Genomic DNA, 19,861 nt, shown 5'->3' on the forward strand with positions numbered 1-19,861 from the left:
CCCATTTCCTGCAGCCTCACATGAACTGCTGCATGACCAGCTGCCTCAGCTCCACCTTCACCTTTACGTTAAGTTACTGATTCAAAGAATCAGAGGTGCAAACTGATTCGAGGACGAAGAAAAATTCAGATCTATCCCTTTCAGTCTAGCAGTGCACTCAAACCAGCAAACTTAGATATGAGCAATGCATGAGGAAAAGGACAAACAGCCAGAATGGTCTGCTTTGGATATTCCCAACTTAACCCTTGTCACTGTCATATTTTCTGGAAAAATCCCTTCGCCAGGATTTCTTCTCCTGGGAAGCTGAGAAGCCTCAGAGAAAAATGAAAACAATAATTATCTCATAGCTTCTCCCTGTGTTTTGCTGCTTTGGAATGTGGTTTGTTTATCCAACATGTGAATTGTTTTAACTTCATGATCAATCACAGTCCAGCTGTGTCAGGACTCTGGAAGAGGTCACAAGATTTTTTTAGTATCTTGTTAAACCCTCTGTAAGTATCCCTTTCTCCATTCTTTAGTATAGTTTAGTATAGCATTCTTTAATACAATATAATACATAAAATAATAAATTAGCCTTCTAAGAACATGGAGTCAGATTCTCAATTCCTCCTTCATCCTGGGGACCCCAAAAATACCACAAATGCTCAACTTTGAAACTACTGACATTTATTCTGATTCTCCAAACCCTTTATTTTTCCCAGGATCTAAGCAAGCTGCTGTGATAAAAGATCCTGCACCCAAATCCATGGCTAATTCAAAAAGCTGAGTGGCCTTGGGCACTGGATGTTTCCTATCCTGCTGATCTCCATGACAAGTGAAGCGTATCAATACACATCAAAATTAGATTTTTCACTCTGACCAAGTGCAGTGACTTCAGAAGCACATTTGAGATCCATTCTGCATTTTCTTCCTGAAAGCCACCTCATTTTTGCTAATCAGGAAGCTCCAGTGTGTGGCAAAATGTGCGAGGTTACAGCAAATTTAGTGAAATGCAGCCACTCTCCCTTTACAATATGAAGCTTTATATTGTGCACATTGCTAAAGTATTTGTGGCCTTTTAAGCAGCAAGGCTGGAACAATTTTAGATTTCTAAAGTGTTTCAGACAGCACATGCGTGGGCAAAATCCTAAATTTACACAGGCACCCTACAGATGCAAGCACTTATGTATAAATCCCTCTGGCTTGAGCCCCTGGGTGTTCTGAGTTCTGTTCCATACCAGTTATGGCAATCAAGCCATGATGGCTTTGGTGATATCTTTGAAAAGTGTTTATATCTGAAATTTCCAGATACATGACATTAAAATTTCAATGAGAACTCATAAAACACCCTTTAGCCTTTTTTTGGTTCCTCAAACTCTGTGGAAACAGGGCTGTTAGGGCTAATCCAACCCTTGATAGAACTGTTGAGAGTGTAGCAAGCTTTGCTGTGTTTTCTTAAAAAAAAACAAACCATTTCTATTAAGAGAATTGCAGTGTTGGATAAAAGCTGGCATTATTCTCTCCCTCACTAACCTGCACACCTCCTTGATCTTTCAAGGGAAGGAGCATCTTTTAGTGGCTTCTCTTCTAATGCAAAATTGCTCTTTTTCAGTTCATGGCTTGCTCTTGTGACAGATGGGGGGGAAAAAGTCTGTGCTTTGCTATTTTAACATGCAGCATGTGGACAAAGAACTTTGTTCCTAAAGGCTGCCACAGATCATGGAGCCAAGAAGAATTTTAAGTCATCATTAGAGAATTCTTACATGTGAAACCCAGGCAGATTTCAAAATCTCATGAATTCATCAACCACAAAATCACCATTGTATCCTTTTGTCTGTCTATATACCCATTTAAACAATAAAATGCCTTACAGCCACAGAAGTAGTGTTAAAGACAAAGTCAGCCTATTTTTCAATACTACTGCAAGAGGAAAAAGGACAGGAGTCAGCCTCCACCACACAGACACCACCTGTGCAGGCCAAGGCCTTGCACCCTAAAATCTGCCTTCTAAAGATTTCCAAATAAAAGAAGCAGAACCCTTTTCCATGAACAAGAAATAAGATTTGTGACCCTTGATTTCAAAATCAGATCTTGCCAAAGCTCTGGTCAGGTGCTTGTATATGATTGGAAAAAGAATTTCCTTTACAAATGTTGATTTGCTCTTCTGGAATATTTCCTCTGGCTGGTGGCCCATGAGATAACAAAACCCTTGTCAAGGTAGAAATAGTTTTAGCTCTAATCTCATCACTTATGTAATAATGTAAAGGATGCACTGGATGAAAGGCAGTGTTTAGGTTGGGAAAGTAGATTTGACAACCAAAAATTCACCTTCCTATCCTTGCCACAGGCACCTGAGGGATTTAGGTGCATTTTATCCTCAGTTGGTCAGTAGCAATAGCAGCTCCCAGACACATTGTAAACATACTAAATATTCTGTCCTGCTTGATTTTCTAGCAATTGAAACCACAGATAGCTAATCAAAGCAGAATAGGGCTTTTGATTATTTTATCTGAAAATACATAAATCCCTGTTAATTACACTCCTGCTAATTATGGTACAAAGCCTGCATGAGCTTAAATTCCTAATGAGTACACTCAGGTTTTTCCAATCCCTGCCTGAAAAGATTGGCACAAATGAACACCCCCATCCTTTCCACCCAAAACTTCCAAATTAAAAATCAAACAAAAAAAAAAATCAAACCAGCACCCAAAGTAATAATTTGCCTTGGGCAATTCACATGAAAAGTATAAGAGGGAATGAGCACATTTTTTTTAGTACTTTAAATAAAGAAATCAAGAATTAATGTTGATCAAAGCAGCAAGTATCTACTCCCCTGGCATTCCTCAGAAATGAGCACCAGGTCCTTGCTGATCATGCACCGACATCAAATGACCATCATCTGTGTGTCCCAGTGGATTTTCCTGTGGTGGAAGAGGATTAACCCAAGGACACGAGTTCCCTTTGTTGCTGGGTCGTTGGGTGTCCCAGCACCCAGCTGGCAGCACCTGGGGGTCAGAAACTGCAGTGCCCTCCTAGAGAACACAGTGTCCATCCAACATCTGCCACCTGCTTGTCAAAAACTCAGCCTTTTGGCACCAAGACCCTGTCAATAATTACCAACTCTGGCAGTCTGAGCGCTTGCAGCAAGACAAAGCGGTAGCAGAATGAATCACTGCGATTCCAGTGACTTTGGAGGTGAATTTCAGAGGAGTGTTGTTTACCAAAACATCTGGGTTACAACATTGCTTTTGCTGCCCTAAACCCTCTAGGTTGCACCATAGGTAAAATCATACCTACCTATGATATATGCCATGATTCTCCTTTCTTTCCAGCAAGATGCTGATTGGAGGAATGAGGTAGACCTGAATTAGCTAGATATATATGTGGGGTTTGTTTTCTTTTCATTGAGCTTTCAACATGTGATACAAAATTTATGAAGAATCTGTCAAAGCAAAAGCAGAAACAAGCTTCCCCCTCCCAAATTATACCAGTCGTGAGAAACTGGAAATCATAATAAAATAAAAAGAAGATTTTTTTTTTTCAGTTATATGTGCTTGATACTTGAAAATGAATGAAAAAACAAAGATTTAATGGAAATGTGTGGGTCTTTTTAATCTTAAGGGTTATTACAGCATGCATCTACATCATGCACCTACTAAATATAATAGTGGTGGGTTTTGGTAGTGATGCTGATGATTTTCTCTCCAGAGTGAATATTTCAGCAATGCAACAATGCTTGTGAAAATAACAGTGTGAATTGAAGCTTCGTGTAGGCATTTCTGTAGCAGTATGTTGGGTTTTTTTGTTTTTTTTTTCTGGGGGGTGATTTACTCTCTCTACAACAACTTGGCCAAAACGAGGATGTTTTAAAAAATATTCTGATATACCAGTTTACACACTGTTGGCTGAATTTTTCATGGTAAAAACAGTGAAGTTTTGCCAGATCAGTTTATTATCCATTTCCTAAAATTCCAGGGAAGAAACTGATAGATAATAAATCCATGCAAATAATGTGGGCCTGATGGGTTGCTCTGGGTGCTGAACCAGCCACTGCAGGGTTGTGAATATGTGTTTGCAGTCCCCCGGACTGTGAGATTCTATTTAATTCATGGACTCCTGATGTGGTGCTCCTTGGCTCTCAGCACATGGGGTAACTATCCCTAAATAATCTGCTGCTTCTGATGCCTCAGGTTTAGCTTTTCTATTTTCAGATTCTGTGCTGCTTTAGTGTATGGGTCTGAGCTTCACATCAGGGCATGGGGAGCTCTGTGCACAGAGCAGGGAGACAAAACAATTCCTGCTCCAGCTGGGCACCAAGGACAAATGATCCAAATCTCAGCCCAGGAGCACAAACACCGTGGGCTGGAGAGAGAAAAACAAGCAGGGTGGGACTGCAGGGGCTGAAGCTGGAATGGGACAATGAACTGCAAGATGCAAATGGAGCAGAACTGATCCCAGGGAGAGACCCCGGGAGCGCTGGTGCATTTTGGGGCCATTTTGGTTCATCTTGGGTGCAGCCCTGGCTGGGCTCTTGTGCTGCCCAAGGTGCATCCATGGAGAGATCCTTTTAATAAATCCCTGCTTTATTCTTTAGCTCTGTCCAGCCTCTGTTCTAGGGCAGCCTTCACATGTTTGGAATCATGTTAATTAATTTATAACTGGATGGAAAATACTGGCAGCAATTCAAGACATGTTCATTTGTTCTGTGAGATCAAATAGGACACGTCACAAGGGGAAATGGCTTTAAATTGAAAGACAGTAGGTTTAGATCGTATATTAGGAAAAACTTATTTACTGTGAGGCTGGGAAGGCCCTGGCACAGGGTGCCCAGAGAAGCTGTGGCTGCCCCTGGATCCCTGGAATTGTTCAAAGCCAGGCTGAACATGGCTTGGAGCTACCTGGGACAGTGGAAGGTGTCCCTGCCCATGGCAGGGGGTGGCACTGGATGATTTGAAGGCCCCTTCCAACCCAAACCATTTTATGTCTGTAATCATGGGACATTAGTGCTGTTTATTTCACCAGCTGGGGTGAGAAACCTGCCTGAACTTCGTTAATAGCTGTCTTAATTACTCTAACAATACAATCAATAGCTCTTTATGCTTCTCCACCTCCTGGGGATCTCACACCTTGTCTCTCAGCTAAAAATCTATTTCATTTGCATTACTGATCTTGCTTTGGTTCAACGCTTAATTTGGAAGGATTATTCAGGACTGACACAAGATTAACTGAAACCAGATGTGTTTCAAGAAAAAAATCTTACATCTTTGGCACTCCTCACACTAAAAAGTAACTCATGGTTATGAAGACTATTAGGAGGAAGTGTGAAAGTTTCTTAGAAAAATAACCCAAAATAATAATAGAATTAAAATGATCATTAAAGGGGTGTCTTTGATGTCTTTTTTAAATTCCAACCTCAGCTGCTTAGACATTTTGATGAATCTGTATTTTAGAGATCCCCAATATTTTCAGCAGTAAAGAGGAGTTTCTCTCAAAAACATCAGCAAAAGAAAGATGGAGTGATTGCTCTCTCAGAACCTGGTGGGATTTTGGGGTCTCAGCAGCATGCAGGCAGCTCTGAGGGGAACTAAAGGCATGAGGAAAGGCTGGGGGGACATGAGACTGGTGATGGATGACTGAACATACAAATGGGTAAAATGGAAGTTTAAAACCACCAAAGCTCTTGGCCACTCCAGGAAAATTGTGAGGAATCAGCAATGTGATCCCAAGTTTATGCCAGCCTAAAGGCAAAGGCTGCTGCACACAATGATCAGGTTGTTTAGAGAGGAAGTCTGGATTTTTTTTTTTTTTTTTATGGGAGTAAAGCTCTGGTAATGCACAGCAAATGATACAAATGATTGTCTGATTTATTTTAAGGTAGATCTTCTATTCTCCAGTGGCTACACTGCATTAATTAAGCCTCAGTTCCCCTGCAGGGCTCTCTTCTGCCATGGTCCTGTCGTAGCTCCCAGCCAACTTCTCCAGTGGGAGGTTTTAATAATGAATGCACAGTGGTAGCAATAAATGATTAATCTTTGAATTTAAGCCCATCCCCAGGGCTTTAAAAATCAAATACAGGCTTAAGTGCTTTGCAGAACCATCATCACCATGTCTGTGAAGTAGAACCATAGGTAGATTTTTCTAACAAAAATAAACATTACAAGGACCTGAACCTAAATATGTACCAAACATATTTAAAAAAATCCTGCTCAAGGTCAGTAGCCAAGTTTTTGGGGTCTTTTTAATTTTCTTTTTTTTTTTTTTTTTTTTTTTGATGATGGAAGTACAAGCTGTCTAAAGGGTTATTCCAAAAAATGGAAGACTGATATTAAAATAAATCTTAATCACTGCTGAAGATCCATGAGGAATTACCTTCAGAAACAGGCTGAAAATCCTTCCTCAACCTCATCGTTCCTCACCTACTAAAGGGAACGTGCTTAAAGATGTTCTGGAATAAAGATCTGGATGAGGAATTTGGTCTGATGGAATGATGCTACAATAGGTTGAAACAGCAAAATAGAACATGGAAAATAATTAATATGAGTCTAAATGTGAGATATTTCAATATGGTGACAGAACCAGATTATGATCCATTGTCTTCCTTCCCTACAAACTCTCTTTTTACAGGGTATGTGTGCACAGATATTGACTCTGTCTGGTGTATATCTGCACAGAATTATCAATTTCATTCCCTTTTATCATCCCTGTGTGAACTTTTCTGCTGTCAAATCTGTTTGGATAAACAACACTCCACTCCATAACACATACATCAATGCGAGATCGATTTATACACACCCGGTTATAAAAGTTGCAAAAAAACATGAGGAAAAAAATAATGGCAGCAAATGGAACAGAAAATATGATGCTTTCTCTTGGTTTTGGTGGCTAACTATACACATAGGAAAAACACCAGCAAAACCCAGTCACCATATTGATCCAGGATGACAAGGAATGTTTGATAATCCAGTTAAATCTTTGGACTCTTGTGGCATGCTTTGCTTCATATTGTGAGATGTGCAGCAGACACCAAACATGCACTGAAAAATTCAGACTCAGAACCAGCTCTATTAACATGTCAGGTGTTAATTAAATTCCAAGAACTCAGGGATGACTTCCTAGCAGAACATCCAAGCCTTCATGCAAGCCCTAGGCAGACCATGCACAAGTTAACCTGGTCACTAAGTCTCATCCTCAGTTTTATTTCTGAGCTAAATCCACCCACAGAATCAATTGAAAGCATTATTTTTGGCTGTGGAAACACAGTTTAGAGCAAGATAAAAGGGGCAGTGCTTTCAGTAAGTGGATGTCTGGCTACAGACATGAAAATTGATGAAATCGATGTAGAAAATATTCTTATTTAATGCAAATCTAAACTAGATAAGGGGGGGGGGGGGAAGAAAAATAGGCAACTGGAGGACATATTTTTCCCTGAAAATTCTCATTTAGATGGATGACATCATTATATTGATTGTGGTACTTAGGGTGAACTGAATATTTCTGGATAGTTGTATTTGCTACCAAATAAGCATCTCTTACTTAATCCTAACATCTTTTAGTTTTATTTAAGGTGTTCATAGCTTGCCTATTTTCATCAGGAGTTTAGTACTAAATTGAATAGTCCTTCCTATATCTATGTGTACAAGAAAACACTCAAGCTCACAAAAAAATCCCAAAACCAAATGTGTATGGTATTTGGGCCAGCACCAGAGGTGCTGCTCCATATCCTGATTATTCCAGAGGATTATATAATTTTTATATGGAGAATAACTGCATGCACTCAAAATCGTGATGACAACGACTTCAGCTGGCCAACCTCTTCCTTCTTATGAGATGGAAACTAATAAAAAGGATTCCAGCTAAAAAGACCCATATAAATCACAAAGCTGCAAACACCCATATAAATCACAAAGCTGCAGAGGGAAATTTTAAAAAAACCCATATAAATCTAAAAAAACCCATATAAATCACAAAGCTGCAGAGGGAAATTTTAGGATTCGTGTTTTTAGGATTTTAAAATAATTTTAAGGGGGTGAGTGTGAAATGTTTGGCTTAAGTGGAATGTACTTAAGTTTACAAGAAACATGGACATAAGCATGTCTAGAGGACCTTCCTACACTGTAATTCAGCCTAAAATTAATTAAAACTTTTCACCAAACCTCACTGATTTCAGCAAACTTTGAACCATGTCCTGGAACTTATGAAGCACAGCAAACCATCCCATGAGGATAACAACAATTTTTATACCATTAGGTTAATTTTCAGATAACTCACATGTAAAAACATTAGATTTGGTTTGTGTTTGTTTTTAATCTTATATTTATGCTTACTTAATGGGCCTTTTAAAGAAAGGTGAAAGCTGGCATTAAAATGCACTTTCATGGCTGATGGACTGAAAAATTAAAGTAAAAATCAAAATAATTTAATAGACCTTGGAACTCTTTTCAAAAATCAGCCTAATTCAACTGAGGCTTCTTTTGTACTTTGTGGGTTTTTCCTATGTGTATATCAATAATTTAAATTGATTACTGCTTTATTTGTACTTACAAGTAAATGCTGGATTCATTGCCCCCGATGTCAGGTGACTGGAGTTTCTGCACAAGTATCACAATTATGCCAATAAAAAGCACAAAGTTTATCTGGGGAAGAGACAAAAAAAGTAAAAAATGGTGACACTGACATACTTTTATAAAGTGTGAAAATGAGACATTCCCAGTGACTTGCTGGTTACATTCCTTTTTTCTTCTCCAAACCACAGTCTGAACGTTTTATAGGGTCAGGAGTAATGGGGAAAGTTTAGAGAAAGGGGGTCTTATCCCCCTTGCTGCCGCTAAAATGAGGCAGAATTTCTGCAGTTTTAAAACAAGAGAAGAGAAACATAAATGGAAAAGTTTCAACATTTTTCATTATCAACCTGTGCAGAGTAAAAGGAAAGATCTCTGTGCAAAAAAAAAAAAATATATATATATATATAAAATAAAGACCTCTAGAGCAAAGACATTTTTAACTCCCATTCCCTGACCAACAGACTTCTCAGTTTAACACTTTCCATCAGTTTTAAAAACCTGGAGAATGATAAAATTAGTTTATTTCAATGCTTTGGCTTGAGATTTGGCTGTCACCAACTCCACAGCTTCTTAGAGCCTGAACAGTGGAAATTTAAGTTGGTCCATTAGAAAATCTTATAGTCCTATAGGGAGATCAGGAACAGAACATGAGCATCAGCATCAGTTTCATAATCTGAAGGTTGTGAGTTGGATCCTTACATGGGGCATCATTATAATGTTGGTTTTTGGTTTGTGGCGTTTTTGGGGTTTTTTTGGGGGGGGGGGGTTGGGGGTTTTTTTTTGGGGGGGGTTGGGTTTTTTTGCTGGTGTGTGGTTTTATCATTGTTTTGTTGTTGTTGTTGTTGTTATTGGTTTGGTTTGGTTTGGTTTGGTTTGGTTTGTTGGTTGAGATTGGGATTGAAGGTACCTGAAGGTACTTGACTCAAGTGTTTATTTTTTTCTTACTTATGTTATAGTCTCACAGGTAGGGAGTTCTATAGTATTCTACTAATAGTATATAAAATGGCTAACTATTTTTATAAGGTTTTTCAGGTTAAACTGTCTAATTAAGAAATGGCATTTGAATTGTTTTCACTTTTAACTTAATAACTAATCACTCAAAGTCCGCAATGCAGACTTTTCTGTTTAATTTTAAAACAATACTCGCAGTTATAAATAAGAAGGTGAAGAAGAAGGACTAGTCTCTGTTTTAAAACTTCTACCTTGTTCTATATCTATTACTATATTCTAAAACCCCAAACTCCAAGTTTTCCACCTTGTGATATTATACACCTGTAATTAAACTACACACTTGTAATCCTAGTGTCGTCAATCAGTTTTGGAAGCTTTTTCTATGGCTTCAGGTCAAACTTAGTGCTTTCTTGGGAGTTGGAGTCTGTCAGTACAGAAAGTCTAAAATTCTCAGGATCTAGAACTCTCTTCCAGCAGTTTTTGTTTGATCTTAGGACTGCAAAGGGCTGGAGAAGCCCAGTTGTCCCTGGCTGGTTGTTTGGTTCTTTAATGCCTCTGACAGAAACCAGGTTTAACTGATTCTCCAAGCAGAACGTGATCCATCATAGCCTGTGCCTGTAAAACATAGAAATTCACACATGGACAAAAACTTTGGATCGAACCTCTCTGTTTTGGTGCTGAAATTGGCTGAATTCCCTTTCATTTATCTGACAGCTGCTGGATTTTACAGAGCTGTCCAAAGATTTCAAAGGAGAAACACCAAACCTGATAAAATTTTCTGTTTTATTGGTTACCTGTGAGCTGGATGTCTGAATTCCCACAAAAGTCACTGAAAACCTGCTTAATTATGTCTGTGGAGTGTGGAGAACAACTTAGAATGCCCAGAATGAGACACTTCCATGTGGCAAGCCTGACAGATTTTCAGGTGCCGCTGACCATATTGGCCAGGGTCTCAATTTATTTTCCTAAATGCAGGAGCCCAACAAAATTTTTTAAATTCTCATATGATTTGGAGCACCAGAATATCTCCTTCTCCTCAGATACTCAAAATCCATCTGTACACAATCCTGAATTATATGTTTTAGGGAATCCTGTTCAAACAGGTAGGTTGGACTAAATGACTTCCAGTGATCCTTTCCAATTTTAGCTATTCTGTGAAGGCCAAAGAAGGCACTTTGGAACCTCTCAATCCCCTGTGTGACAGAATTTGAGCCAAATCCAAGAGTTCCATCAATTAAAGAGAGCTCAGATACCTTGCTGACAATACACACTATGACCAAGTACTATTTTAAATCTAATATTAGATAAATAAATTTAGCTGTGAAGTTAATCCCATGCAGCAGACAGAGTGCATTTTCCCGGTCACTGACCAGGAAAACTTTACTATTTTACCACTTAAATTTACTAATTTTACTAAATTTACTAAATTTAAATTCCTAAATTTACTATTTAAAATTTACTATTGTTTTAGGTGCCCTGGATTGTCCCACTTGGCCTTCAGCTGCCACCCCAATTGGCCCAGAATTTCCATGCATCCTTTGACAGCTCTGCCAGCTCCAAACAAATGTTCCTCATGCTCTGGGGTCCTAATTATGGCTTTTGTGTCTGTGTTTAACTGAATAAATCCTTTGCTTGCAGGCAGTGCTCCATCATTTAATCTGTACTAATCCTTCTTAATAATGAAATTCCTTGGCTTTGTGGGTGACAAATGATGGAAATTTAGAGAATTTCCCCACCGGTCCAGCACAGAGAGGCAGCACAGTTTGTAAAGTATTTGAAGATGTTTAAATTTGCCCTCAGGAGAGATGAAGAAGTGTCTTCTCCAAGTTCTACTCACCATGATTGACCCAACCACGGGACCCTTGATCACCCACCACAAGGCAGTGTTGTCATTCATGTCCCAGCAGCTGCAGTCGTTGAGGAAAGAATGGGATGGGGAAAGAGAAGGAAAGAAAACAAGACAAAACAATGAAATTAATGAACTTACAACTGTTTTTAAGGGGGCAGAATGTGGGAGATTGGTTTTGCAGCTAAATTATTTTATCTAAGTTCAAAGTGATAGTTCATTACTTTGTCATATTGCAGCTTTTTTTTTACAGCCTTTCCACAATCATCTGGAAGTAAAAGAGGTATTTTTGTGGCAGTTTTGATGGTATTCCTATTAAACAGCTTAGATATTTTGGCAAAACCCTATTAGTGTGTTTCTGTGTCAATAGTACAACCCTAAAGTTGCCCCTTCAAAAACAAAGAGATAAGTCAATGGATCAGGGTTTTTTTGATGGTTATTCCAAAGTTTGATGTCTCACTTACTTTTCCAGGGTTACCAGATATGAATGTTGGTTTCTGGCCCTGACACAAGGATTTTTACAGATTTCCAGTACACCAAGATCCTGGTTGCATTCACATATTGGAATGATTTTCCAGTCATTGGGTTGCAAATCCTACCCAGGATTCATCTGAGAAGGATCAAATAAATACTGGGCAACAGTTGGGGTCAGCTCATTTGTTAAGCTACTGCTAGTGAGTAATCATAAATAAAATGACATTTATACCCCAAAATTTAGAATCTGCTTCTGAAATCACCAAAGGATTCTGCAGAAGCTTATTTCACACAGGTGCACTTGGATATTCAAATATATGGCTTATATTAAAAGAGACTTTTAATGTTAATATACATTTTTAGAGCTAGAAAAATAATGAAAATAATCTTCTTTTCCAGGCCCTGCTACACTATTATAATGTCTACTATTTATTATTGAGAAATGTCTTCATGACTTTTTTAAGTCATCGAGAATTTGTCAACTAAAAATTATCTTTCATTTGCCTCCACTTTCTTCCCCCGATTTTCTCCCTAAAAAATATAAAAACCACGGAAATCTGTCTAAATTGTACTTGCAATTCTGAGAAGGAGTTTTTTCTTTCCCACTGGGAAATGAGCCAAAGTCCCAGCAGAGGCTGTCATGGTGCATTTGTCAAATGCAAAAAAACAATCGGGAAGAACACGCAGGAATAAAACACTGCTGGTCTCATGAGAGCTTACTACAACTTCAGTGTCATTTAAATGGTTGTGTGGTAGCATCTGGGGGAAAAGTGAAAATCTTCCAACAAAACTACATACATGTGTAAAAGTGTGGAGGCAGAGCTAAAATCCCATCATCAAAGTGTGTGTGAGAGAAATCCCAAATGCCTGAGTGATGCCTGATTTAGACATTTCATTTAAATTTATATTTGCAGTTGAACAATATTCATTCTTTTCATTCTTTCTCATTCTTTTTATTCTTTTCAGTTGAACAATATTTATTCATTTCAGATGGACAATACTTTACTGGATTTCCATAAAACCAACAATAAGGATTTGTATGGTACAGCTGGTGAGAAGTGAGAAAATTTACACTAAATTACGTATTTTAGCTTCTGTTTGCACAGCATGAAAACCTGAAATCACCCAAAATCTAAGGGGCTGGTGACTGAGATTTTCCAAGTGCAAATCAATATTTCCCAGTTATCTCACTTTGGATGCCCAACTTAAAATATTTGAAAGGGGATAAATGCTCAGAGGGATCTCCTCACCCACAGTGTGGAAATCAGTCTTTTTGTCAGTGATCAACAATGGTATGGACCTAAAATCACCAATTCTGTTTTATACTCTTTTCATGCATTTATAAATTAGGTGCTGTCCACTGAAAATTGCCCATTATTTGCAGAGCTCAACCTCCTTATGATGGACATTGAATCTGCCCTGAAAGTCTTTAGTGAATTGACCAACGTTGGAAGAATCTGGGCAAATTATTAATTATTAATTTAGCTGTAAAAGTAGATATTGATGTATGGCAATTTGTGTAGGGATGAGGAATTACAGGGGTGGGAATCCACCTCTAATTCCAGTTATCTGGACTGTAACAGCCCAGTTAATTATCCCAGAATCTGGCTGGGACAAAAAGGACCTTGGAGGTTGTTTTGGGTTTTTTTTCCCCACACTGAGGTACTTTAAATGTGCACTCTGATACATCATCCCCTACAAATTCCTCTTCTTAGACCTCTCTGCTTTTTTCATCTCCTCTTCTTTGACCTTTTCTTCCACTTAAACCACTCCCCTGTTTTTCCAGGAGGTCAATTCCCAACTTCCACCTTGTACATGTCAACAACGAATCAGATCAATCTCACACAGAGATTTTCAAGGACTTTCAAGGATGTCCAGTCCCTATGACACCTACAGGATAAATGTGGGAGAAGGAAGCACCATCTTCTCCTCAGATAAAAAAAAAGTGGGAATGCACGACAGAACTTTTGGAATTTTCTGCACTCTGTAAACAAGCTCCCTAATTTCTGTCAAATGTTTCCCTACAGTGCAAGATGCAAAGAAATTATTCTTTTCCAGGATGGATGAAGGGAAGGGAGCCAGGGGGCTGAGGAAGGGATGTGATTTCCATTTGCAGAGGCCAGAGTCTGATCTCTGGCGTACGACTGGAATAACTCCACTTAAACCAGGAGCAGAGCTCTGGATCAACAGACAGCTGCATTTATCTCCTCAATCCTGTCACTTACAGGGATGGAAGTCAGGAGCTGAATTCGAGGGAGCTCTGCCAGTTTTGTAAGGAGCAGGCAGGAGGGGGCTCAGGCTCTGAGCCTGTATTTCAGTCCATGCCTTTGCCACTGTGGTTTTCCAGTTCAGTAATTTCCACAACGTTTTCGGGCTCATGCTGGCTTCTCCCTCACTCCCAGAACAATGCTGGCTGATTTTTAAAAAGTAACCACTGGGAGTCTCAGCTAGAACCTGTCTAAATGTCTTGCATGCTAAATAGCTTCTCTAAATAATAGAAATATTTTTGGTTGCTTTTGTTTTTTTGTTTCTTTTTCTTCTTTTTCCTTCTGTGAGACGTTCTCCCTACCTGCAAAATGCAAGGGCTGTTTGGACTTGTAAGAGAAATTAGTGCTTTCAGGGCCAGTGCTGTAATCCTAATAATGACACAACAGGGGTTTCTGGCTTGTTTTGCATGGAAATAAATGATTTAATTTGTCTTAATGTCAAAATAGAACATTGGGTCACAGCACTGGCATCCCCAGTGGAGGAAAGGCATTATTTGCTTTCCAGAGAGATTCTAAAAGAACAAGGATGAAGAAAACCAGACAGAACAAAGAGTTTTGTGGAAATTTTGCATCGAGGTATTTCCAAATTAGGCAAAATTAAAGCGTAAGCCTCAATGACTTGGAAATGGGATTTTGGTGCCTTTCCCTCAGTTCTGTGTTTTCAAAGAACCACTGACTGATTTTGGAAATTTTACTCAGTCTGCCTCATTTTTTCTAACATTTCACCAAGTTCAAGCATAGCTCTCATGAAAAAGCATTGCCAAGTTTGTCTTTTCAGGGTGTAAATACACATCCATTCCTACCTGCCACACCTGCTGCTCTATGGGAGCAGAAAAAATGCTGGTGCTCCAGCTCTGGGAGCAGCTTTTCCTTCTGGTACCTCAGAACAGGATATCTGCAACTTTTTTTTTTTTCTCTACCAAATGAGACCATTTGGAAATGACCCACCCTTTTGAATTCTTTATGATTTTTTTTTTCCACATAGAAGACTGAATGTGGATTTCTGTTTCATCTCCATTCATCTCCCCTGAAAAATTCATGAAAAACCCTCCTCAGTGGGAAGCTGAACTAATTGCCCTGGGAAATCAAAGCCTTGTGCAATGCCTTGTGCAGATTTCCTTCATGGTACTAGATCTATCTCCAATAATTTCTACAGCGGAGCTCATCACCTTCATCTTCCTCCACAATCAGTGGGAAAAAAAGCAGAGAATTACGTGGGATTCCACTTGTAAGATGACACAAACCATATCCTGGACTCCAGTAAATTAATGGAGCAGGGAATGGGGTCAGCTGCAGTTTTACGGGTTTGATGCCTGAATCTTTTAGGAATTCCCCACTGCAGTGGTGGTACAGACCTCAAACTGTAACTCTATGAACAGAAAAGTACTCGAACCTCTGGACCTAAATTATGTTAGTACACAAATGGATGTAAGAAATGAAAGGAGAAAACAGAATAAGAGGAAATGGCCTCAAGTTGTGCCACAGGAGGTTCAGGCAGGACATCACGAAGAATTTTTTCACTCAAGTTTTTGAACTTTGGATGGGGCTGCCCAGGGAGGTTTGGAGTCCCCATGTGTCTTAGGTTGGAAATAGGGGGATTCAATTCCCATCTGTCAGAGCTGGGGCAGTTCTCTGCTGTCCATGGGGCAGTTTTTTCTTTCTCTCTCCCACAGCCAATCCTCCCTGCAGGCGATCTCTGCTGTCATGGCCACTGAGTGTCCCTGCAGGGCTGATCCAATCCCATCATCCCATGGGGAGATGCTCCGCCCAGGGGAGGAGCCAAGCATTCCTACCTGGATCCAATCTGAGCCTGGCACAGCCCAGCAGCCTTTGCCCAGTGCATTGCCAGAGGAGCAGCTTCTGCTGCCCTGCATGGCCAGAGGGAGCCCAGGCCCATCTCCAGCAGCCCTGGAGCTGCAGAGGAAAACTCCCCCCTTGTGCAGGATCCCTGCTCCAGCAGAGCCACAGCTGGCACTGCAGGAGGGCTGAGCCCCCATGGGATGGGGCTGTGCCACCCGCTGACACACAGGGGACAGGGACTGCTCTCACTCTGGCAGTGCTTTTTTTGGCACTATTACATTTATATTTTTAATTTTCCTATTAAAGAACTGTTATTCCTATTCCCATATCTTTGCCTGAGAGCCTTTTAATTTCAAAATGACAACAATTTGGAGGTAGGGGGTTTACATTTTCCATTTCAGGGCAGGCTCCTGCCTTCCTCAGCAGAACCTGGCTTTTCAAACCAAGACACCATTCCTGGAAGTGGCACTCAGTGCTCTAGGCTGGGGACAAGGTGGGGATCAGTCACAGCTTGGACTTGGTGACCTTGGAGCTCTTTCCCAACCTCAAGGATTCTTTCACTCTGTGATTCTTCTCCAATCACCACACTCCTGTGGCACCCTTGCCATGGTGCTGGATGCACCTGAACCATTTCCCACACAGCAACACCTACCCAGTGTCATCGAAGTGGAGCCTCAGCACAGCCCAGACAGTGACACAAATTGTTGGGGTACCTGCAGAGGACAAGACAGTGACACATGAACAGTCCAGACACACCTGATACTCATCAGTGATCATTTATGCAACCTCTCCACTGAGGTTTTGTTTCCTGACAGCACTTGTGCATGGCATAAAGCAATTTATTGAGTTAATTCAGAGCCCCAGAATTCCCTGTCAGCCAGGGGTGGGGTTGTAGGAGCAGAACTGGGAGCAGGAAAGAATGATGCTGTGCCAGGCCGTTGTTGCTCAGTGCTTTGCTGTGTCTTGCTGAATGAGGAATAAAACAAAGTCTGGACAGAAGAGGATCAACCACATCCATGTCTAGAGCTACTGGAATCATGCAAGAATTGCAGTGCCAGATGTTGAGCTGGAATGGCATTATTGGATTCTGTGAATTCTTCAGAGGTTTTGTTGAAAATGATTTACATATGTTGCATTTTCTCTGGTACTGTGTAAATAACCGGTTTTTCTTTACTTATTCACAGATGAGAAGTTTCCTCTGCTCACAGGATTATTTAATTTTTTCCATTAAAAAATACCAGAACAAAACAACAGATTCCAAAAAAAGAGTATTGGAATAAGGATTTAATTCCTATTTCAGACATTTCTTCACTTTCAAAAAATGCATGTGAAATGCAAATTTAATTGAAACAGTAAGAACTCACTGAGAACCTGGACTTATTTTCCTTTCTGAAAATCCTAGAAATTTGATTTTTTTTTTTCCAGTGGAAATATCTTTATAAAATAATGTATTTATGCAAGACAACCCTGGGTAAGTTGGATCTCCACTGTATGGTAAATAAAATCTTTGACTAAGAAACTGCTGACATCTGTTCAGGCACCACTGGAAAAATGAAATGCTAAAACCCAAACAAAACAAGGACCTTGATAACCTCAGCTCCCAGCAGTGAACCAGACTGTGGTGAGTTGACAGGAACAATTATATTTAATACATTTTGCAAGGCTGTGTTGATGCCACATTAATGAATCAGTCATTTGAACCACTTAGACGAGCCTCTGTCTAATCAAATTCCCACCATCAGAAATAAAAATATCCCTGTTAGACCTGGGTGGCTGATGGAGCCCTCCTCCTTCAAACAACCACAGAGAGAAGAATTTGAAAGGAAAATTATATAAAGAAATAAAATGACAGGCTTTGGGGAGAAGAAATCATGCATATTAAATTTCAGTCGAAGTCTGAATCTTTTCTCACAGGTGAAGACTTAGAAAACACTGAGAAAAACCATTTTTTCCCTTAAAGGAGTTAGAATAATTTTTAAATATCAAACTTTAATTTTAATTCTGTAAAATTAACCTTTAAATATCAGATATTTGCCCAGAGAAGCTGTGGGTACCCCATCCTTGGAAGTGTCCAAGGATGAGGGTTGGAGCAGCCTGGGATGGTGGAAAGTGTCCAGGGAAGGGGGGTGGGAATGAGATGAGTTAGGTCTCTTCCAATCCAAACCATTCTTTGATTCTATAAAACATGAGTCTCATGTTTTATTTAATTTCCTCTATAAAAACTTTGATGCTATGAATAGTATTCCAAATCTGTAAAATGTGCAGAAAGGCAGAATTAAAACTAAATGTGTCATAAAAATGCATTTAAAAAGCCCAAGTTTCAGATCAGCTTGGAGCTTTGAACCATCTGCTGTATGAATGTACATATCTTCACACTACTCTTCTTTACATCAAAAGATTTCTATCTCTCCATCGCCTCCTTTTCAGCTTCTGAGGAACGATAGGAAACAGAGAAGCCCTGAAGGCTCAGATTTATTCTTGCTGACTTGTGCTGCCCTAAGTTAGTGATGTCTTCTGAAGGCTGCCCTAGAGCAGAGGCTGGACAGAGCTAAAGAATAAAGCAGGGATTTATTCAAAGGCCTCCATGGATGCACCTTGGGCAGCACAAGAGCCCAGCCAGGGCTGCACCCAAGATGAACCAAAATGGCCCCAAAATGCACCAGCGCTCCCGGGCTCTCTGCCTGGGATCAGTTCTGCTCCATTTGCATCTTGCAGTTCATTGTCCCATTCCAGCTTTAGCCCCTGCAGTCCCACCCTGCTTGTTTTTCTCTCTCCAGCCCACGGTGTTTGTGCTCTGGGCTGAGATTTGGATCATTTGTCCTTGGTGCCCAGCTGGAGCAGGAATTGTTTTGTCTCCCTGCTCTGTGCACAGAGCTCAGCCATGCCCTGATGAGAAGCTCAGACCCACACACTAAAGCAGCACAGAATGTGAAAATATAAAAGCTGAAACCTGAGGCATCATTAGGAGCAGGCATTAGCAGAGAGCTCAGGAAGACAGCAGTCCATCCAGAGAATTCACCAGCACATTGCAGATTTAGGAAGGAAAAACTGCCTGGATCAACAGAGACATATGCAGTTCTCCTTAATCCCTCAAGATGAGGACACTGAGGTCTCAGCACATTTAGAGAAACAGATCAACATCCAGATGCTGCAAAGTGCTGAGCTCTTCTTTCTCACTGCTTCAGTGCAGCTCCCTCCCCGCCAGCCCTGAGCTCAGGGGCTGCTTTTGCCCTCCAGAGATGGAATCCAAAAGTCTGGAAGTGCCTCTGTTGGCTTTGCAAATTGCCAATTGTTCCCACCAGATCAGGGGAAATGTGAGTCCAGCTGAAACATGTGGGAGATGAGAAAATAATTGTGTTAAAAAAAAAAAAAATAAACCAGAACCATCCAAATCTGGAGAGTTATTAATGGATATTGCTGATGCTGCTTTGAATCTGAAGTGATTGGAGTGTTGTGCCCACTAACACAAGCTGGACCTGGGCCAGCTATCCCAGCTGGGCATGGACCTGCTGAAGTCAACCCAGAGGAGGCCACAGAGATACTCCAAGGGCTGGAGCCCCTTTACTGGGGAAGAAAGTTGAGAGAGCTGGGAATGTTCCCCTGGAGAGGAGAAGGCTCCAGGGAGAGCTCAGAGCCCCTGGCAGGGCCTGGAGGGGCTCCAGGAGAGCTGCAGAGGGACTGGGGACAAGGGATGGAGGGACAGGACCCAGGGAATGGCTCCCAGTGCCAGAGGGCAGGGATGGATGGGAGATTGGGAATTGGGAATTCCTGGCTGGGAAGGTGGGCAGGGGCTGGGATGGAATTCCCAGAGGAGCTGTGGCTGCCCCTGGATCCCTGGAAGTGTCCAAGGCCAGGCTGGACACTTGGAGCAGCCTGGGATAGTGGAAGGTGTCCCTGCCCATGGCAGGGGGTGCAATAGATGATGTTTAATGTCCCTCCAAACCCAAACCATTCTGGGATTCTGTGAAGTTCAGTGTTTAGTT

The 19,861-nt window shown here is 40.6% G+C and overlaps 1 protein-coding gene across 10 annotated transcripts in view; it reads right to left on the bottom strand.

Moving 5' to 3' along the window:
• ADCYAP1R1 (ADCYAP receptor type I) overlaps positions 1–19,861 on the bottom strand; it is a 145,353-nt gene that overhangs the window by 15,328 nt on the left and 110,164 nt on the right. For all 10 annotated transcript variants that reach the window (XM_036398305.2, XM_054518520.1, XM_054518534.1 and 7 more), the window contains 3 exons: positions 16,531–16,591; positions 11,329–11,398; positions 8,521–8,612 (listed from right to left, as the gene is read on the bottom strand). In XM_036398305.2, coding sequence (XP_036254198.1) covers positions 8,521–8,612; positions 11,329–11,398; positions 16,531–16,591 — 223 coding nt within the window. The remainder of the gene's footprint in view (positions 1–8,520; positions 8,613–11,328; positions 11,399–16,530; positions 16,592–19,861) is intronic.

This window comes from Molothrus ater, chromosome 1, assembly GCF_012460135.2.
Source record: "Molothrus ater isolate BHLD 08-10-18 breed brown headed cowbird chromosome 1, BPBGC_Mater_1.1, whole genome shotgun sequence".
Lineage (NCBI taxonomy): Eukaryota > Metazoa > Chordata > Aves > Passeriformes > Icteridae > Molothrus > Molothrus ater.